Here is a 16,865-nt window from a genome sequence, read left to right as displayed (position 1 = left end):
AAAAAGTGTTTTCTCGTCTCCGTTCTAGGTGAGTGTATGGAATGAGCTGCCGGAGGTAGTTGAGGCAGGTACCATTGCAACGTTTTAAGAATAATTTAGACAGGGACATGGATATGATAGGTTTGAAGGGATATAGGCTAAATGCGGGAGGTGGGACTACTGTGGATGAGTAATGTTAGTCGGCATGGGCAAGTTTGGCCGAAGGGCCTGTTTCCACGCTGTATGACTTAACACTGAACATTGTGGGATTGCTGTTTGAAGAGTGTAATTAACCGCAAGCCAAATAAGGTTCAATAAAGCCTTATGGTTTAAAAAGCCTGGTCAATGTTTTAAACGGAGAGAGAAAACTGGAGAGTTTTAGATAGATAATTCAAGAGTTCAAGGCTTGGTCGGTTAAAGTATAGTTGACCAGAGTAGATGCATTAATGTTAGAGATAAGCATGAAGCCAGAGTTAGAGAAGCTCAGAAGATAGAGACAGAAGATAGATGGAGTAACTCGGCAGGTCAGTCAGGCAGCATTTCTGGAGAAAAGGAATAGGTGATGATTCAGGTCGGAATCTTTCTTCAGACTGAAGTATGGAGGTGGGGATGGGCTGGGGCAAACTGGAGGTAAGAAAAGTCCAGTATAAATCAGGACCGGGCAACAGATGACCTGTGTAAGATGAGCCCAGTGTAAGTCAGTAACTATGGGGTGGCGGGGTACGGAGATACAGAGATATGGTGCCAATGTGTGAAAGAGTATTACATGTCAATTATATATTATGTTTGGATATGTTGTCTTCCGTGGAACCAAATGCACAGAAACAAATATAACTGAGAGATGATAGTCCCTTTAGACAGCGGAAACAGGACCTTCGGCCCACCGAGTCCGTGCCGACCAGTGTTCATCCCATATATTAACACTCTACTACACACGACACTAGGAACAATTTACAATTTTACCGAAGCCAATTAACCTACAATCTTGTAAGTCTTTGGAATGGTGAGGAAATTAGTACAGACAGCACCCATAGTTAGGATCGAACCGGTCTCTGGTGATATGAGACAGCAACTTCACCACTGCGCCACTGTGCCATCTCCCTCACATTTAGTATCAGTGACGAAGGACAAATTTCTCCCCAGTTACAGAATTATATATTGATAAACTACAGAAATGGCCCAACAACAGAATTCCAGCATCAAATAAGGTTGGAATTTAAAACACATTACAAATAAATGCAAGCAATATTTAACCAGTTGGGTCAGATAGTCAGATTCAACAATCCTTATCTGGATCGGAAGGTGGGATAAGACAGGTATCCCAGATGGGGAGACGGAACTATCCTGTAAAAGACAATTCTGTTACTGTGTCAAACACTCTGTATTACCTGGCGACGGGAATTGGAAGCCCAGTAACACAAGAAATTGCCGAAAGTTGTGATGTAGCTGTGGGACACATTAGGGACACAGACCAGACTCCCCACCATTGACTCCATCTACACTTCACGCTGCCTCGGGAAAGCACCCAGCATAACCAAAGACTTGTCCCACCCTGGTCATTCCTTCTTCTCCCTGCTTCCTTCGGGCAGAAGATACAGAAACGTGAAAGTGCGCGCCACCAGACCTCAGGAACAGCTTCTTCCCCCCCTGTTGAAAGGCTTCTGAAAAGTTCTTGCATAAGCTAGGGTACGTCCAATTTCCCCACAACCCCACTGCGGACACTGGGCATTGTTTCTGGATCTGTAGAAACAAGGAACTGCAGATGTTGGTTTGCAAAATAAGAGTGCTGGAGTAACTCAGAGGGTCAGGCAGCATCTGTGGAGATCTGTGTATGTGACTGAGTCACTCCAGCTTTCTGTGTCTATTTTCAGTTTAAACCAGCACCTGGAGTTCCTTCTTACACATAGATATGTAGTGTCTTGGGTCGAGACGCTTCTTCAGAGTAACTCAGCGGGTCGGGCAGCATCTCTGGAAAACATGGATAGGTGATGTATTGCATCGGGACCCATCTTCAGACACTTAGTTGATGTTCCAGGGTGGGACCTTTCTTCTGAGTGGGTCTTCAGTCTATGGCACTGATGCACTACAATACAGAGAACTATATTCTGCCAACGGTATCTTCACCTTTCCTCTAACTATTGCACTTCAGTTTGACTTGGTTGTATTTATGAATAGTATTATCTGATTTGATTGGAAAGCATGCAAAACATAGAAACATAGAAACATAGAAAATAGGTGCAGGAGTAGGCCATTCGGCCCTTCGAGCCTGCACCGCCATTCAATATGATCATGGCTGATCATCCAACTCAGTATCCTGTTCCTGCCTTCTCTCCATACCCCCTGATCCCTTTAGCCACAAGGGCCACATCCAACTCCCTCTTAAATATAGCCAATGAACTGGCCTCAACTACCTTCTACGGGAGAGAATTCCAGAGATTCACCACTCTCTGTGTGAAAAATGTTTTCCTCATCTGGGTCCTAAAAGATTTCCCCTTTATCCTTAAACTGTGACCCCTTGTTCTGGACTTCCCCAACATCGGGAACAATCTTCCTGCATCTAGCCTGTCCAACCCCTTAAGAATTTTGTACGTTTCTATAAGATCCCCCCTCAATCTTCTAAATTCTAGCGAGTGCACACCGAGTCTATCCAGTCTTTCTTGCTTTTCGCTGTTTCTCAGTACACGTGACAATAATGAACCTGAACCTAAACAAGACATGAAGATATTGGCATTAGCTTATTATTGTCACATCCACCGAGATACATTGAAGATCTTTCTTTCTGTGTCATCCAGTTAAACCCTGTGTGGGTAACTATGCCATGCACAAGTACAACAGGTGGGGCGGCACAGTGGTGCAATGGTCGAATTGCTGCCTCACAGCATCGGAGACCCTGGTTTGATCCTGACTACAGGTGCTGTATGTACGGAGTCTGCACGTTCTCCCTGTGACCTTGTGGGTTTTCTCCGGGCGCTCCGGTTTCCTCCCACACTCCAAAGACATACAGGTTTGTAGGCTAATTGGCTTTGGTGAGTTGCAATATTGTCGCTGGAATAGTGCTAGTGTACGAGGTGATCGTTGGTCGGCGCGGACTCGGCAAGCAGAAGTGTCTGTTTCCACACTGTATCTCTAAAGCCTGATGGTAGATCAAAGAGAGGAGGACTAGAGGGCAGGATATAATGTTACAGCTGCTGAGAAAGTCCAGATTAAAAAAGGCACCAGTGCTACAATGGGGTTGGATTTGAATATGGGGACCATAACATTCATTCATGGGATGTCTGTTCAATGGCCTGATAAAAGAAACTGTTCCTGCGTATATGACAGTGTGTGCCTTAAAGTGCAGGAGAACAGCAGGAGACAAAATAATGCATCAAATGATCCGCTGCTGAAACTGTGCATTGTCTTGTTTAATTGTGCAAACTGTGCTGGCCCTAGGGAATGTAAAGGAACAATGGGACCTCAGTGTACAAGTCTAATCATCGCTGAAGATGGCAGCACAGGTAGGTAAGGTGGAAGAAGGCATACAGGTTACTTGCCTACATTAGCCGCAGCATCGCATGTAAGAACACAAGGGTTATGATAAAGCTTTATAAACCAGCAGTTTAGTTTAGAGATACAACATTGAGCCCACACTGACCATCGATCACCCGTTCCCACACTACATCCATGTTATCCCACATTCTCACCCACTTCCCTACACATTAGGGACAATTTGCAGAGGGCAAACACGCACGTCTTTTGGATGTGGGTGGAAAGCAGAGCTCCCAAGCCGTCACAGGGAGAATGTGCAAACTCCACACAGACAGCAGCCGAGGTCAGGGTGAGACCCAGGTGCCTGGCGCCGTGAGGCAGCAGCTCCACCAGCTGCACCACTGTGCCCTCCACAGTGGAGTAGAGGGCACAGATGGAGCAGTGCGTACAGAACTGGTCACCACACACGGGGAAGGGCATGACGGCACGTGGGACAGTGCAGAACACATTCACAAGGATGTTGCCAGGAAGGTGGGAAGATATACATGATAGGTTGGCTTTGTTTTCCTTCAGGCAAAGGAGGCAGAGGTGAAACCTTGTAGTGGTATATAAAATTATGAGGGACACACACAGGCTAGATAACAGCAAACGTTTCCCCATAGCAATGATGTCAGAAACTAGAACATCGATTTAGGTTTAGGTCATCGTCAAGTGTACCGAGGTACAGTAAATAGTTTTATTTTGCAAGTATACAATCGGATCAGACAATACTAACAGCATGGGGGCGCAGCGGTAGAGTTGCTGCCTTACAGCACCAGAGACCCGGGTTCGATCCTGACCTCGGGTGCTGGCTGTACAGAGTTTGTACGTTCTCCCTGTGACCTGCGTGGGTTTTCTCCGGGTACTCCGGTTTCCTCCCACACTCCAAAGACGTACAGGTTTGTAGGTTAATTGGCTTCGGGAAAATTGTAAAATTGTCCCCAATGTGTAGGATTGGGTGAGTGTACGGGGTGACCATTGGTCGGCGCGTACTCGGTGGGCCAAAGTGCCTGTTTCCGCGCTGCATCGCTAAAGTCTAAAGTTTTTATATATAAAATGTAATTAAGACAAACTCAAGTACAATAGATAGAGCAAGTGGAAATATACGGAATGCAGAATATAGTTCTCAGCATTGTAGCGCACCAGTTCCAGAGACACAGTCCAAATGTCCACAATGGGGTAGACGTGAATCGCACAGTACCCTAGTTTATGGAAGGACCACACAGAAGGTAAGGGCAATTTAATGGAAGCTCGAATGTACTGACTGAGTGAGTGGTGAAAGTAAGGAGCCTCAAAACTTCCGAAGTAGTTAAGTAAGGGTGGAAGTAGCTGGATAGGGTGCAGAGGAGAAAGATGAGAATGTTGCCAGGACTCGAGGGCCTGAGCGATCGGGACAGGTTGAGCAGGCTAGGACTTTATTCCTTAGAGTGTAGGAGGATGAGGGGCGATCTTATAGAGATGTACAGGTCATGTAGGGATAAATAGGGTAAATGCACAGAGTCTTTTGCCATGAATAGGCAATCGATAACAATAGGACATAGGTTTAAGGTGGGGGGGGCGGGGGGGGGGGAAGATTTAATAGAAATCTGAAGGGTAAAATTTTTACACAAAGGGTGGTAGGTATATGGAACAAGCTGCTGGAGGAGATAGTTGAGGCAGGTACTATCATAACATTTAATATTCATTTGGACAGGTACATGGATAGGACATGTTTAGAGGGATGGGTGGAACTAGTGTAGATGGGGCATGTTGGTCGGCATGGGCAAGTTGGGCCGATGGGCCTGTTTCTACGCTGTATAATTCTATGACTCTCTTTAGTACGACGAGCATTTGCATTGCCCAGGCCTAGTGTTTGTAATTGGGATCAATGCAGATGGGTAATTGCCGGTATGGACATGATGGGCCGAAGGGCCTAGACTTGCGTTGTATTAAACTGTAACGGCAACAACCCCTGAGGCTCACTGGCATGCAAAGCATATTCAGTCCCCTTCAACCAGCTGCTTCGCTGTTCTTACTCCAATGGACAAAGCAGCAAGAATGAGTCCATTGCCTTTGCGAAGGTTCCTCCTTTTGCTGACGGGAGAAGGAACTTCCCCAGAAAATGGGAGGCTTCTATTTGTTCAGTAAATTGAGAAATAGTTTTGTTTTCCTGCGTCAGCAATGTAAACATAGAGAATTGCGGGGCTGTGTTCCGCTCCTGCCAACCTTAGCACAATTCCCTCACGTAACAACTCTCCCCAGAAATTCTTCACCCTCCTGAACCAGCTTCACAACAGCTGCTGTGTGAGGAGGAGAAAGACTGGGGGGGGGGGGGGGGGGGGGGGGGGGGGGGGATGAAGCAAACTGAGGTCAATCGAAATCTGGTTGAGAAAATCTCCAAGTGTTTAGAAACGTTTGGAGTAGATGCTGCTGTAAGTCATGGCAGAGTGGCAGGCACGTGGGGTGTGGCAGGCATGTGGCAGAGTCCATGGCAGAGTGGCAGGCATGTGGCAGAGTCCATGGTTGCCTTATCTCTGGATTCTCTTCATTGCCAAAGAAGGCTGCGAAGGCCAAGTCAGTGGATATTTTTTTACGGCGGAGAGAGACAAATTCTTGATTAGAACGGGTGTCAAGGGTTATGGGAAGAAGGCAGGAAAATGGGATTAGGAGGCAGAGATCAGCCATGAATGAATGGCGGAGTAGACTCGATGGGCCGAATGGCCTAATTCTACTCCTATAACTTGTGAACTTGTGATTGCTTCCCCTTGGTGAAATAAATCATCATTCTCCCAACCAGGGGCTGCTTTCTGGAAAAGGCACAAAGTGCTGGAGTAACTCAGCGGGTCAGGCAGCATCGCTGGAGAGCATGAATAGGTGATGACAAAATGTGTAGGAAGGAACTGCAGATGCTGGCTCATACCGAAGATGGACACATACCTGACCCAAAATGTCACCTTTCCTTTTTCTCCAGAGATGCTGCCTGACCAGCTGAGTTACTCCAATACTTTGTGTCTAATTTTTCTATACTAAGTGTGATGGGTGGATCCAGGCGAGGGGAGTTTTGTATTGACTGATGGTTGGGCAAAGGCCAGGAAGAAAAGGAAAAGAGTGTGAAATGTGAATGCAGAGGAAGGAATATGGGTGGAAGGGGGTTGGGGGGAAATGGGAAAGGGCTGCTTTTGAGAGATTGAATCAGGTCCACAACCTGAAACAAGGAGGTTTGTTGGATGTTTCAATGTGTGTCTCTCTCCAACTTCAAAACTTAATGCTAGATGCTAAAGTTCCAAAAAATGCTTGAATACTTTGGTTGAAGAATTAGAAATGGAAGCATGTGAAGTACGTATGTGTCATTTTATTCGAAAATATTGTTTCAGCAAATTTGGTAAATGCCGCTATGACATAACAGCTACTGACATTAAGTATAGAAACTTAGCTCAGAAATAGAACATAGAACGTAGGTCAGTACAGCACAGGAACAGGCCCTTCAGCCCACAATGTTCGTGCTGAACATGATGCCAAGTTAAACTGATCTCATCTGCCTGTACATGATCCATATCCCTCCATTCCCTGCATATCCATGAGCCTATCTAAAAGCCTCTTTAACACCACTATTAGTGGCGGACTGGGTCTAAAAATATTGGTTGCCAGGAGACAAAGGGGGCCCACTTCATCAGGTGCCCACTTGATAAAGGGGGCCCACTTCATCAGGGGCCCACTTGCCATCGGGCAAGCTGACACCCTGGCCAGTCCACCACTGACCACTATCGTATCTGTCTCCACTTCCACCCCTGGTAGCATGTTGAGGTTGTTCAGGTTCAGAATATTCAGCTTGTTTCTATGGATCTACATATTTCCCATATTTGACACTCACTAACCTCTGGTTTCTTTATTCGATGCCTTTTGTCAAGATCTTCGCATCTCCCAATCTAACACATTCCAGGTGCCCACCCTCACCTATGTAATAAATGTACTCTCCACATCTCCTTTAAACTTTACCCCTCTCATCTTAATGCTACGCCCTCTAGTCTTTGACAATTCCACCTCAGGACAAAGTTTCTGACTGTTCCTGAAGATAGACACAAAATGCTGGAGTCACTGAGCGGGGAAGGCAGCATCTCTGGATAGAAGGAATGGGTGACGTCTCGGGTCGAGACCCTTCTTCTGAAGAAACGTCGCTCATTCCTTCGAACTTTTACTGAAGATTAAACCCATTCGTCGAAACTAATGAAGGTGACAATTAGGTCTTCACTGCCGAGTGTCTCCAGCTAACTCCTTGAGTGCTTTCTAATGCAGGCATTAGTCAGGAGAGGATGTGTAAGAAGGAGTGAGTGATGTCACCACTGGGGTGAGTCACGCTGCTCTGCTCAAGACCCACATCAGTACCTGACTGCACTGACTTGTGAAGTCATAAAGGACTTGGGAGCATAGAAAGGTTAAAACACAACAGTGCAAGGATGGCACTTTTAATTTAACAGGTTGGAGAGGAAACCAACCTCTCCTGCGCCGATCAATAGACACTAAACAATGGGTGCCGGAGTAGGCCATTCGGCCCTTCGAGCCAGCAGTGCCATTCACTGTGATCATGGCCGATCACTGTGATAAACATGTTGGGATATTACAAGACGTACTCTATAGACGTACAGGTTTGTAGATTAATTGGCTTTGGTAAAATTGTAAATTGTCCCTTGTGTGTGTAGGATAGATTATTGTGGGGGATCACTGGTCAGCGTGGACTCGGTGGGCCGAAGGGCCTGTTTCTGTGCTGTATCTTTAAACTAAACTTACCTGAACAAATAAGCTAAACATGGAACATAGATTGATACAGCGTGGAATCAGGCCCTTCAGCCCAACTTGCCCACCCCGACCAACATGGCCCATCTACACTAGTCCCATCTGCCTGTGTTTGATCCATATCCTTCTATACCTATCCTATCAATGTACCTGTCCAAATGTTTCTTAAACGTGAAAGTACAGCACAGGAACAGGCCCTTCAGCCCACAATGTATGTGCTGATTATGATGCCAAGACCAACTCTTACCTGCCTGCACATGGAACATTTGCACTTTATCAGTTTATTTATTCATGTGTGTATATATTTATATAATGGCATATGAACACACTGATCTGTTATGTAGTCATGCCTACTATGTTCTGTTGTGCTGAAGCAAAGCAAGAATTTCATTGTCCTATCAGAGACACATGACAATAAACTCTTGAATCTTGAATCTTGAACATATTATTCCATTCCTTGCATAACCATACATCTCTTAAACACCACTATCATATCTGCCTCCACCACCATCCCTGACAGCATGTTCCAGGCACCCACCTGTGTAAAAAAACTTGCACAACACGTGTCCTTTAAACTTTGTATCTCTCAATTTAAACTTATGCCCTCAAGTCTTTGATATTGTGTACAGATTATTCTTCTCTGCTCTAGCATTCCCTGGGGGTGAAGGACGGCTGACTTCCACAATAGTTCTGTGGTTTCTGGCGTGGCAGATGAGAAGGCCGGTGCTTCACAGGACGAGTGGTGAATTGAGATGGGGAATGATACACTTATTCCGCTATTTATACTGGGAATCTGCGTGCATCCGAATAAATGAGCTCAAGTGCCTCTTTGTAATCCCAGAACCTCCTTCCCCTTGATCACTACTTAGCCAGGTATTCAGACAACTGTGCAATACAGCGCATGTATCTGTAGCGATCTGGTGTGGCAAGGAACTGCAGATGCTGGTTTATACCGTAGACACACAAAATTCTGGGGTAACTCAGCGGGACAGGCAGCATCTCTGGAGAGAAGGAATGGGTGACGTTTTGGGTCGAGACCCTTCTTCACAGTCAGACGTCACTTATTCATTTCCCGTAGTGCTGTGGTGCTAATCTTCAGCCAAAAAAACTACAGTCTCTATTTGCTTTCTACAAATCTCATTAAAGATTAAATTTACAGAAAAATATCTAAGGTAAATAATATCAAGTTGCGATCACTTATAATTCAAATACACATCTTTCATTAAAAAAAACGGGCACCATCTGAGTTGAATTGGTTAATTTGAGATTCCTGCGCGCACTGTATTAATTGTTAAGTGAATTGGTGTTTCCAAATGCAAAGAGCAAGATAGCAAATAAAACATCGAGGTTATGTCGCTCAGTTGGCAGAGTTTAGTTTGCTGCTTTAGCAGAGAGAGCATCGGCTTTTCTTAGAAATGCAAAAAAAAATAAAAAATACTGTAATTCACATTTCTCACTTGTTTTAAGAGAGTCTAATAAAGAGGCACAGAAAAAAAATAAACTGTGGGTTACCATGCTGAACATACCTACTTGTAAAAGCATTTCAAAAACCAGTGCTCTTCCACAGAAGTGTTGATTTATGTGGCTGCATCCCGTCTCATTAAATGTGTGTCATTGTCAGTTTGTGGTGGTGTTCGCAGTGGGATACCATGTCATGTCACGCCAGGTACCACGATTCAGCAGAGGTTAATAAGTGTACACTGTGTTGTTACAAAACTGTTCACAGATCCCGGCTTCACCGCCGAACATGTCAGGTCAACGCGTAACCGAGCCGTGCGTTCGCATTATTTTAAGATCGGTAAAAGACATATATAGCTAGACTTCTGAGATCAGTGAGAGGAGCTGCTTGTTATTGGTGGCGTTTTCCCAACTTTTACACCGACGACCAAGCGCTTCGTTGGCCCAGCGGTGACTAAGTACAGCGTTGGGCGTGCAGTGTGAAGAGAATCTATCAGGGAGCACTGGAACCTCCACAAGATTTCTCCGTTGCTAGCATTTACTGGCAGTATCCAGGGCAATGGATTTTCATGCTACAGCTATGAAATTCACATTGTTACCACTAACCACTTAAGGCCCCATTGGGAAGCCCAGTCAATGCCTGACAAAAGTTGATGCAAAGCAATAGTTGTTGTCTTTTGTTTGTGACCAAGCTTCTAACAGAGTACTATTATGCCCCAGTGATTGAAGGTGCCATGTTAAACCCCCTAGATAGAAAAAGGGTCTAAATTTTAGTGACAGCCATGAAGTGGTATAATGCAAAGGACAGCTCTGTAGGGTTGAGCTTTTATTTTGTGTGTGTGTGTGTGTTTTGTCAAGAAATACTCCACGCTGATTATTTCCAGGGAATTAAAAAAATTTGGTGAGACAAAATCTCAATTGAAATAAAGTGAAAATTAGACTGGAGTCAGAAGAGCCGACATGAAACAACTGGAGACGTGGTAATGCCAGGACACAGAACTAGTCACTAAATACACGTATAAGAGACTTTTATAAGAAAGTTATAAGATCAGAATTCAGACTGACCTCTCCACCACAATCAGCCTAGACAGCACCAGACATATTTGTGCAAACAAGTGTTTGCAAATAATTACCATGCTGAGATATTCTAAAATGTTAGACATTAAACAACAGCTGTCTGACCAGAGAAATACAAAGTGCATACAGTGCTTTTACTGTGTGGATTGAACTGAATCTCTCAGCACAGTACAATACAATTAAATTGGAATTAACCACTAACAAGTAACTGCTTGATCATATTATGCCAATCAACAGTTACTACCTGCAAGCTCCCTTTATCATTTCAAAATCATTTGTATATACAACATATAGTATATACAACTCAACCTTGCCTTGCTGGCTATTCTTTTGATTAAATTACACCCTAACCACTACCCCCCCCCCCCCCCCCCCCCCCCCACCCCCACCCCCCCACCCCCACCCCACCCCGACTATATCACAACATTTCTGTTTTAACCAATTTCAAATGTTTACTGTTCACCCAGCGGAATAATCTCTTCTTGTGACGCGGGGCTTCTTAATACTGGGCCCAATATGAACATGAAAACATCTACCCTTTAGAAACACATTCGCCGCCCTTTACTCGTTCTAGTGTTGCTGGGTTTTATGTGTTGGATATTTACGTATAATCGAGTCACGAAACTAACTAGGCCGACCGAGAAATACATAATGATATCCAACCGTGCAAAGACAATCTCACCTGGAATTAAATTTGGGGAGCGGGAATTAAAAAAAAACCGCATGTTCAAATCGTCCCTTTAATCAGGTTACCTATCGAGCATTCACCGTGCGGGCAGTTAGGACACGACGCTTCTGTTCCGCGATCATTGCCTATTTAGCTATTCCATGCGCACTTTTCTTTTTTTGTATAAAGAGTATTCGTTTACATTAAACATCTTTTGTTTACCTCGAGCCCTCGCATGTTTAAGGATAATTGTTATGGTTGTTTAGCGCGGGGGGGGAGTGGGGAGAAAACAAAGTGCCGGAGGAACTTAGCAGGTCAGGCAGCATATGTGGAAGGAAACGGACAGACAACGTTTCGGGTCGGGATCCTTCTTCAGACTTTGTGGATTTTTAAGGCTCTGTTCAGATTTAGTCGATATTTAAGTGAAATTGGGATTTTTTTTTAATCCGTGGATGAAACTCTGTCGCTCTTTCTCTCTCTCTCTCTCTCTCTCTCACACACACACAAATGCTATCTTAACATTTCAACTCTTAGTTTTTAATTCCACCGTGTTAACCCTCTCAATAACACGCCTCCACGCTCGCTAAAGTGAACTAACCCTGGCGAGAGGACAAGTTCTCCCGTTCGCTCCGTGTAATACCTGCCAATTTAAAAAAAATCCACCAGCCACCTAAAAACTCGCCGAGAGTTCCCAGCGCGCTCTGTTTGAGTGTACACTGTTTGAGTGTACACTGTTTGAGTGTACACTGTTTGAGGGCAGAATCACAGTCTGGTCCTCAGGAATGTTAATTCAAATGATATCTCCCAAGTTTTTTTGGTTCAGGGTTTGCAAGTTAAGCGGTTCAAATTCTCAAATCCAGACAGCGAGTGCACCATCAAACGGGTCGAAAATGGAAATCCCCTTACATGTTATTAATAGTCAGGTAGAGGTCCATTTAAACACAGACAGAGCGGCTGATATTAATGTCCTGCCCGACCGTGTTACAAACCCACCGGCCGCAGTTCCGTTTTTTTGTCGACCTTGAAAGTTCTGAACAGTTAAAACGAACAAAAATCAAGTGAAATTTCAAATGAATCTGACGGCATTTCTGTCCCATGGCGAAGTGCATCGGCGGCCTGAAATTAAATGCATTTAAGATTATTATTTTTTTGCTTGCAGGATTAATATCGGAATCGCCAATTTGCCTCAAAAGCAGCGCATCGCTGCCACAACCCAGCAATGACAGCGCGGAGGCAATTACATGGGTAACTCCTAATGGAAGGTCGGAAGAGTTGCGCCGCCAAACTTCACCGGGAGAAAATTAAATTGGTTCAATTAGTTGACACCTTCCCCCTGACACCCACATCCACCCCCCCCCCCCCACCCCCACATCCCCTCTCCCTACCCGCAACCTCGACCCCCTCGACACCTTCCCCTTGCTTCCCAATACCAACCCCCCACTTACCGCCCCTTCGCTATACACCTTAACCCTCTTCCCCAGCCCGTCCTAACCCCATCCACTCTCCCTCGACTCCTCCTTCACCAGAAACATTTTATAGCGTTATAATTGAACGCTGAATACTAATCAAAAAATCGGAATTGTTCGGTTTGGAAACGATTGAGTGAATCCCCCCCCCCCCCCCCCCCCCCCCCCCAAAAAAGAACTCAAAAATCACACGTGGATTTGCGTTAAAAGATTATAAGAACAAAATCAACAAACGGTAATGTGCAAGTTTGTTTTGCAATATGTGTTTTTGAAACAGGGTTGAAAATATATATGGAAATCGCGTTGAGTTTTCACTCATGCGTTACGCTTTACAAGTGTGAATTTCAGACCTTATATCAAGGCCCGTTTCCCTTAATGCTACATCTACAGCTTTACTCTTGACTAACGACGTTACCTCCCTTTCCAATTACCTCCCTGCAACTGTACTTATTCGCTGGATCTGTCGGTGCAACATCCGCGTTTTAATGTCGCGAATGTTTTCGTATTTTACGTGTATGGAGAGAAAATGTGTCGTTAAATAAGATGGGAATGGTAATAATGTGAAGGTCTGTTGCTGTGCCACGAGCAAATCTGGTGTCGAACGAGATCGACTTGTATTGCTCATCTGAACTTAATTAATGAGAAGTTGATCCAACGATACAGTCAAGGGCCCAGTTTATGGGAGGTTTGTATCACTCACTCACTGTGAGGTTGATGTGTAAATAGTAAATAAGAGAGAATTTTTGTTCAAAGTCACGAAACAGAATTTGGGTGGATGGATATTACTCTAATCAGCTTAATACTTTGTATAAGTATTTGCATATTAACGATATGCGAGTGCAGGTAAACAGATTAAGAAATAAAGCGCAAACGGCCGGCGGAAATAACCGAAAGCGAATTCACTAAGGCCTCGGGTCACCCGAGTTTAGAGACGGAGAGACATTTTGCAAGAGTCAAAGACATTCCGAATACCTCTTGGCCTCTGTTATCTTACAATTTTCAAATTATAGAAGTTATATTTCCAACTCCTGTTCTAACTCGACGCTGGCCAGTGTAACTGCATGCCCGCTGTTAGCGCCGCCCGGGTTCAATATTGCTGCTTTCTCAGCCCAGAAAGATGTGTGTGTATGTGTGATTTTTATTTAGTGTGGTTTGTCCTGCTGTTGTCGCCCGTGCCTCATCTGCCACCCCTTTTCATGGAGAAATGGGTAGGCTATATCAGGTGATCGTTTGACTTCCCCTTAAACAGCAGGCATTGGAAATAAAAATGATGTATAAAGAGCTCTCCGGACACCTGCGATCGCCTGTGAGGGTACAACCCCGTATTCTGTACCAGTATAAAAACCTAACAACGTCGGGTACTTTTTTTTCTAAACCAAAAACAGTAGAGTTAATAAAAAAATATATATATATTTGCTATCCTGTGACTAATTATTATAAGCATGCCGAGGCGTCATTCGGAGTTGGTGATCTAAAATCACGTTCAAAATCTCCGTCCCTTCTTTCGATGAGTAAATGTAATTATAATGCAACATCCTCCGTTTAATTTCTACCCGGATATTTTGTTGGTCTTCATAAATACAACGCGTGTGTTACAACAATATGGACCATGCTGCGTTTTGTAAATACGACTGCCCGCGACTAATTCTCGGTTAGGTGGCTAATAATGAAACAAATTTGGGCAATAAGGTTATCAAAGACAAAGAATTACTGGACATTGAAACCCCCACAGACCCTCGGCAAGAAGAGAGATTGGTTGACGATTATTGCTAATGCACGATTATACTATTTTTTAGATTATCAAGTACAACAATTCAGCGATAGATTCGGCCTGAAATAACTCGAGAAATAAAAAACATGCTCGCATCCATTTGAAACGTACATATTTTCCAACAAATCCAATCCCGTTTCCAGACACAATCTCGATAAAACAACACACACACGGCTAGTTGTAGGTCGCATGTCTGGCGAACTCGTTTACTAAATAACAGTTACAAAGGGCAAAGTCTGTGCCAAAGAACTTTGAATGTTTTCGATTATTCAGACATACAACAATAAAACAATTAATAAGATGTCGAGGCCTGAATTATTATTTTTTTTCTGCAACGATTATTTGTGATCTTACTCAGATGGGGTTTTTTAATAGCTCGATAAAATGACAGTGAACGGATAGCAAGGGGTTACTATGGAAACTATATTTTTGGTGTGGAGGGGTGGGGGTGGGGGGGGGGGGGGGGGGGGGAGGATAACAGATCACTGTATTTGCAAATAAAAAAATATGAAGTTGAGACAAGACCCAGAGAGCAATAATAAATATTGCAGTCTCGTTGCATTCTGGAGATGAGATGCGGACAAACTTACTGTTCGTAGTCGGGCTTGCAGTAAAGTTTTCGGTCTCGAAAATAACAGCTCCTGGTGAGAGGTTGTTGACAAACTGCACACTGCAGGCAATGTTCATGCCAAGAAGCATCGTTAACTCGCATCAGAAAGCGGTCTTCTATCGGTCGCTGACAGCCGTCACACATTTCTTTATGCTTGCATTCAGAACCTGAAGGATAAAAAAAAAGATTATATTTTAAAAATCCGCTCTGAGTTGCGATTAATCTTTCTAAATCGAAGCGGCTATATCTAAAGAAAGCAATGATCCGCGTCTCTCAATCAGCCCAATATATATATACATATATATATATATATATATATATATATATAAATCCCTCTTTGCTATTTTGTTCTAAAGTGCAAAAATAATTGACAGTTGCCCCTAATGTTACCGCGTTAAAGTGAAGCGATTCGGAGAGCTACATAAAACAAATGTGTAACATTTTCAAAGGTGTTTACATTTATCAAATCTGTTATCACAAAGCTCGTTCCAATCTTAAAACTTCCCAAAATAATGCAATATCTACCATCTCTCCTCCCCCCCGTGTCACGGCGTCAGTCTTGCCTGTTGCAATCGGCTGCTTTTGAAAGCCGGCTGTGTACGAGGTGACAGCAGAGATTATTTAAAAAATACAAAATAAAAGTTGATAGAAAGTATTTCTTTACCGAGCAGCATTCCCAGTGTGGTGGGACCAGGACGTAACGGGAGTTCCTCCATTTTTGTCCCGTCCAACATCTTCGAGCAGTCGGACGTTTTCCTGTTCAGGCACCTAACCTGCGATGTGTGACCTGTTGTTAGAGCCATCCTTAAGATCACTGTGGCACCGCGCGCACACATACACACACACAGACACACACACACAGACACACACACAGACACACACACACACACACACACAGACGGCGGCCCTGCCTCCTTCACCGCCACTCGCACAGTCCCAACTTTTAATGCTGCCTCTTGCTACAACCAATACTATTCCCCACGAACGTTCGCATGCACAGGAGGGGGAGCGGGGAGAGAGGGGAGGAGCGGTGAAGGAGAAGAGGGGGAAGGGGTTGTGAAGGGAGAGGGGAGAGAGAGAGAGAGAGAGAGAGAGAGAGAGAGCCTTTTAACTTAGTATTCCTGAATAATTGATCGCTGCGATGCAGGCATTCAACATTTGCACCGGTTTTTTCTCTCTCTTTTAAAAAAAAAGAGGGGATTCCTCTTAAATAAACGTCCACACATATGAACACCTGAAGGGAGGCAGGAGAGACAGAGGCTGGAACTCACAGAGTTGCAATCCAAGCTGCTCGGATTTTGATTTTTTTTTTAAAGAGAGAGGAAATTAAACAAGAGGAAATCCCAAGGAACAGGCTGGAAGTTTTCCCAGGGTACTCTGATGTGAATGTGCCATGGAGCGTTCTCTCCGGCGGGTTGGTATTGAGCCGGAGAGGGGTGGGGAGAGAGGGAGGAGGGGAGGAGGAGAGGAGGGGAAGGAAGGAAGGAAAACGGGGCGGAGGAAAGCCCGGCGCTGGGATACACACGCAATTACGCCAGTGTTGCGCCTCTCCATGACATT

General features: G+C 44.5%; 1 protein-coding gene across 10 annotated transcripts in view; it reads right to left on the bottom strand.

Moving 5' to 3' along the window:
* lmx1b (LIM homeobox transcription factor 1 beta) overlaps positions 1-16,865 on the bottom strand; it is a 261,097-nt gene that overhangs the window by 226,215 nt on the left and 18,017 nt on the right. For 4 of the 10 annotated variants that reach the window (XM_033048993.1, XM_033048996.1, XM_033048995.1 and 1 more), the window contains 2 exons: positions 15,970-16,092; positions 15,286-15,472 (listed from right to left, as the gene is read on the bottom strand). In XM_033048993.1, coding sequence (XP_032904884.1) covers positions 15,286-15,472; positions 15,970-16,039 — 257 coding nt within the window. In that variant the 5' untranslated portion in view covers positions 16,040-16,092. Of the gene's footprint in view, positions 1-15,285; positions 15,473-15,969; positions 16,365-16,539; positions 16,756-16,865 lie in introns of those variants that run through there. The other 6 variants (XM_033049000.1, XM_033048999.1, XM_033048998.1 and 3 more) reach the window with 6 other exon arrangements.

The sequence above is a fragment of the Amblyraja radiata genome, chromosome 32 (assembly GCF_010909765.2).
Source record: "Amblyraja radiata isolate CabotCenter1 chromosome 32, sAmbRad1.1.pri, whole genome shotgun sequence".
Classification (NCBI taxonomy): Eukaryota; Metazoa; Chordata; class Chondrichthyes; order Rajiformes; family Rajidae; genus Amblyraja; species Amblyraja radiata.
The sequence above is the reverse complement of the archived record's forward strand: the minus strand, read 5'-3'. Positions and strand labels throughout refer to the sequence as shown.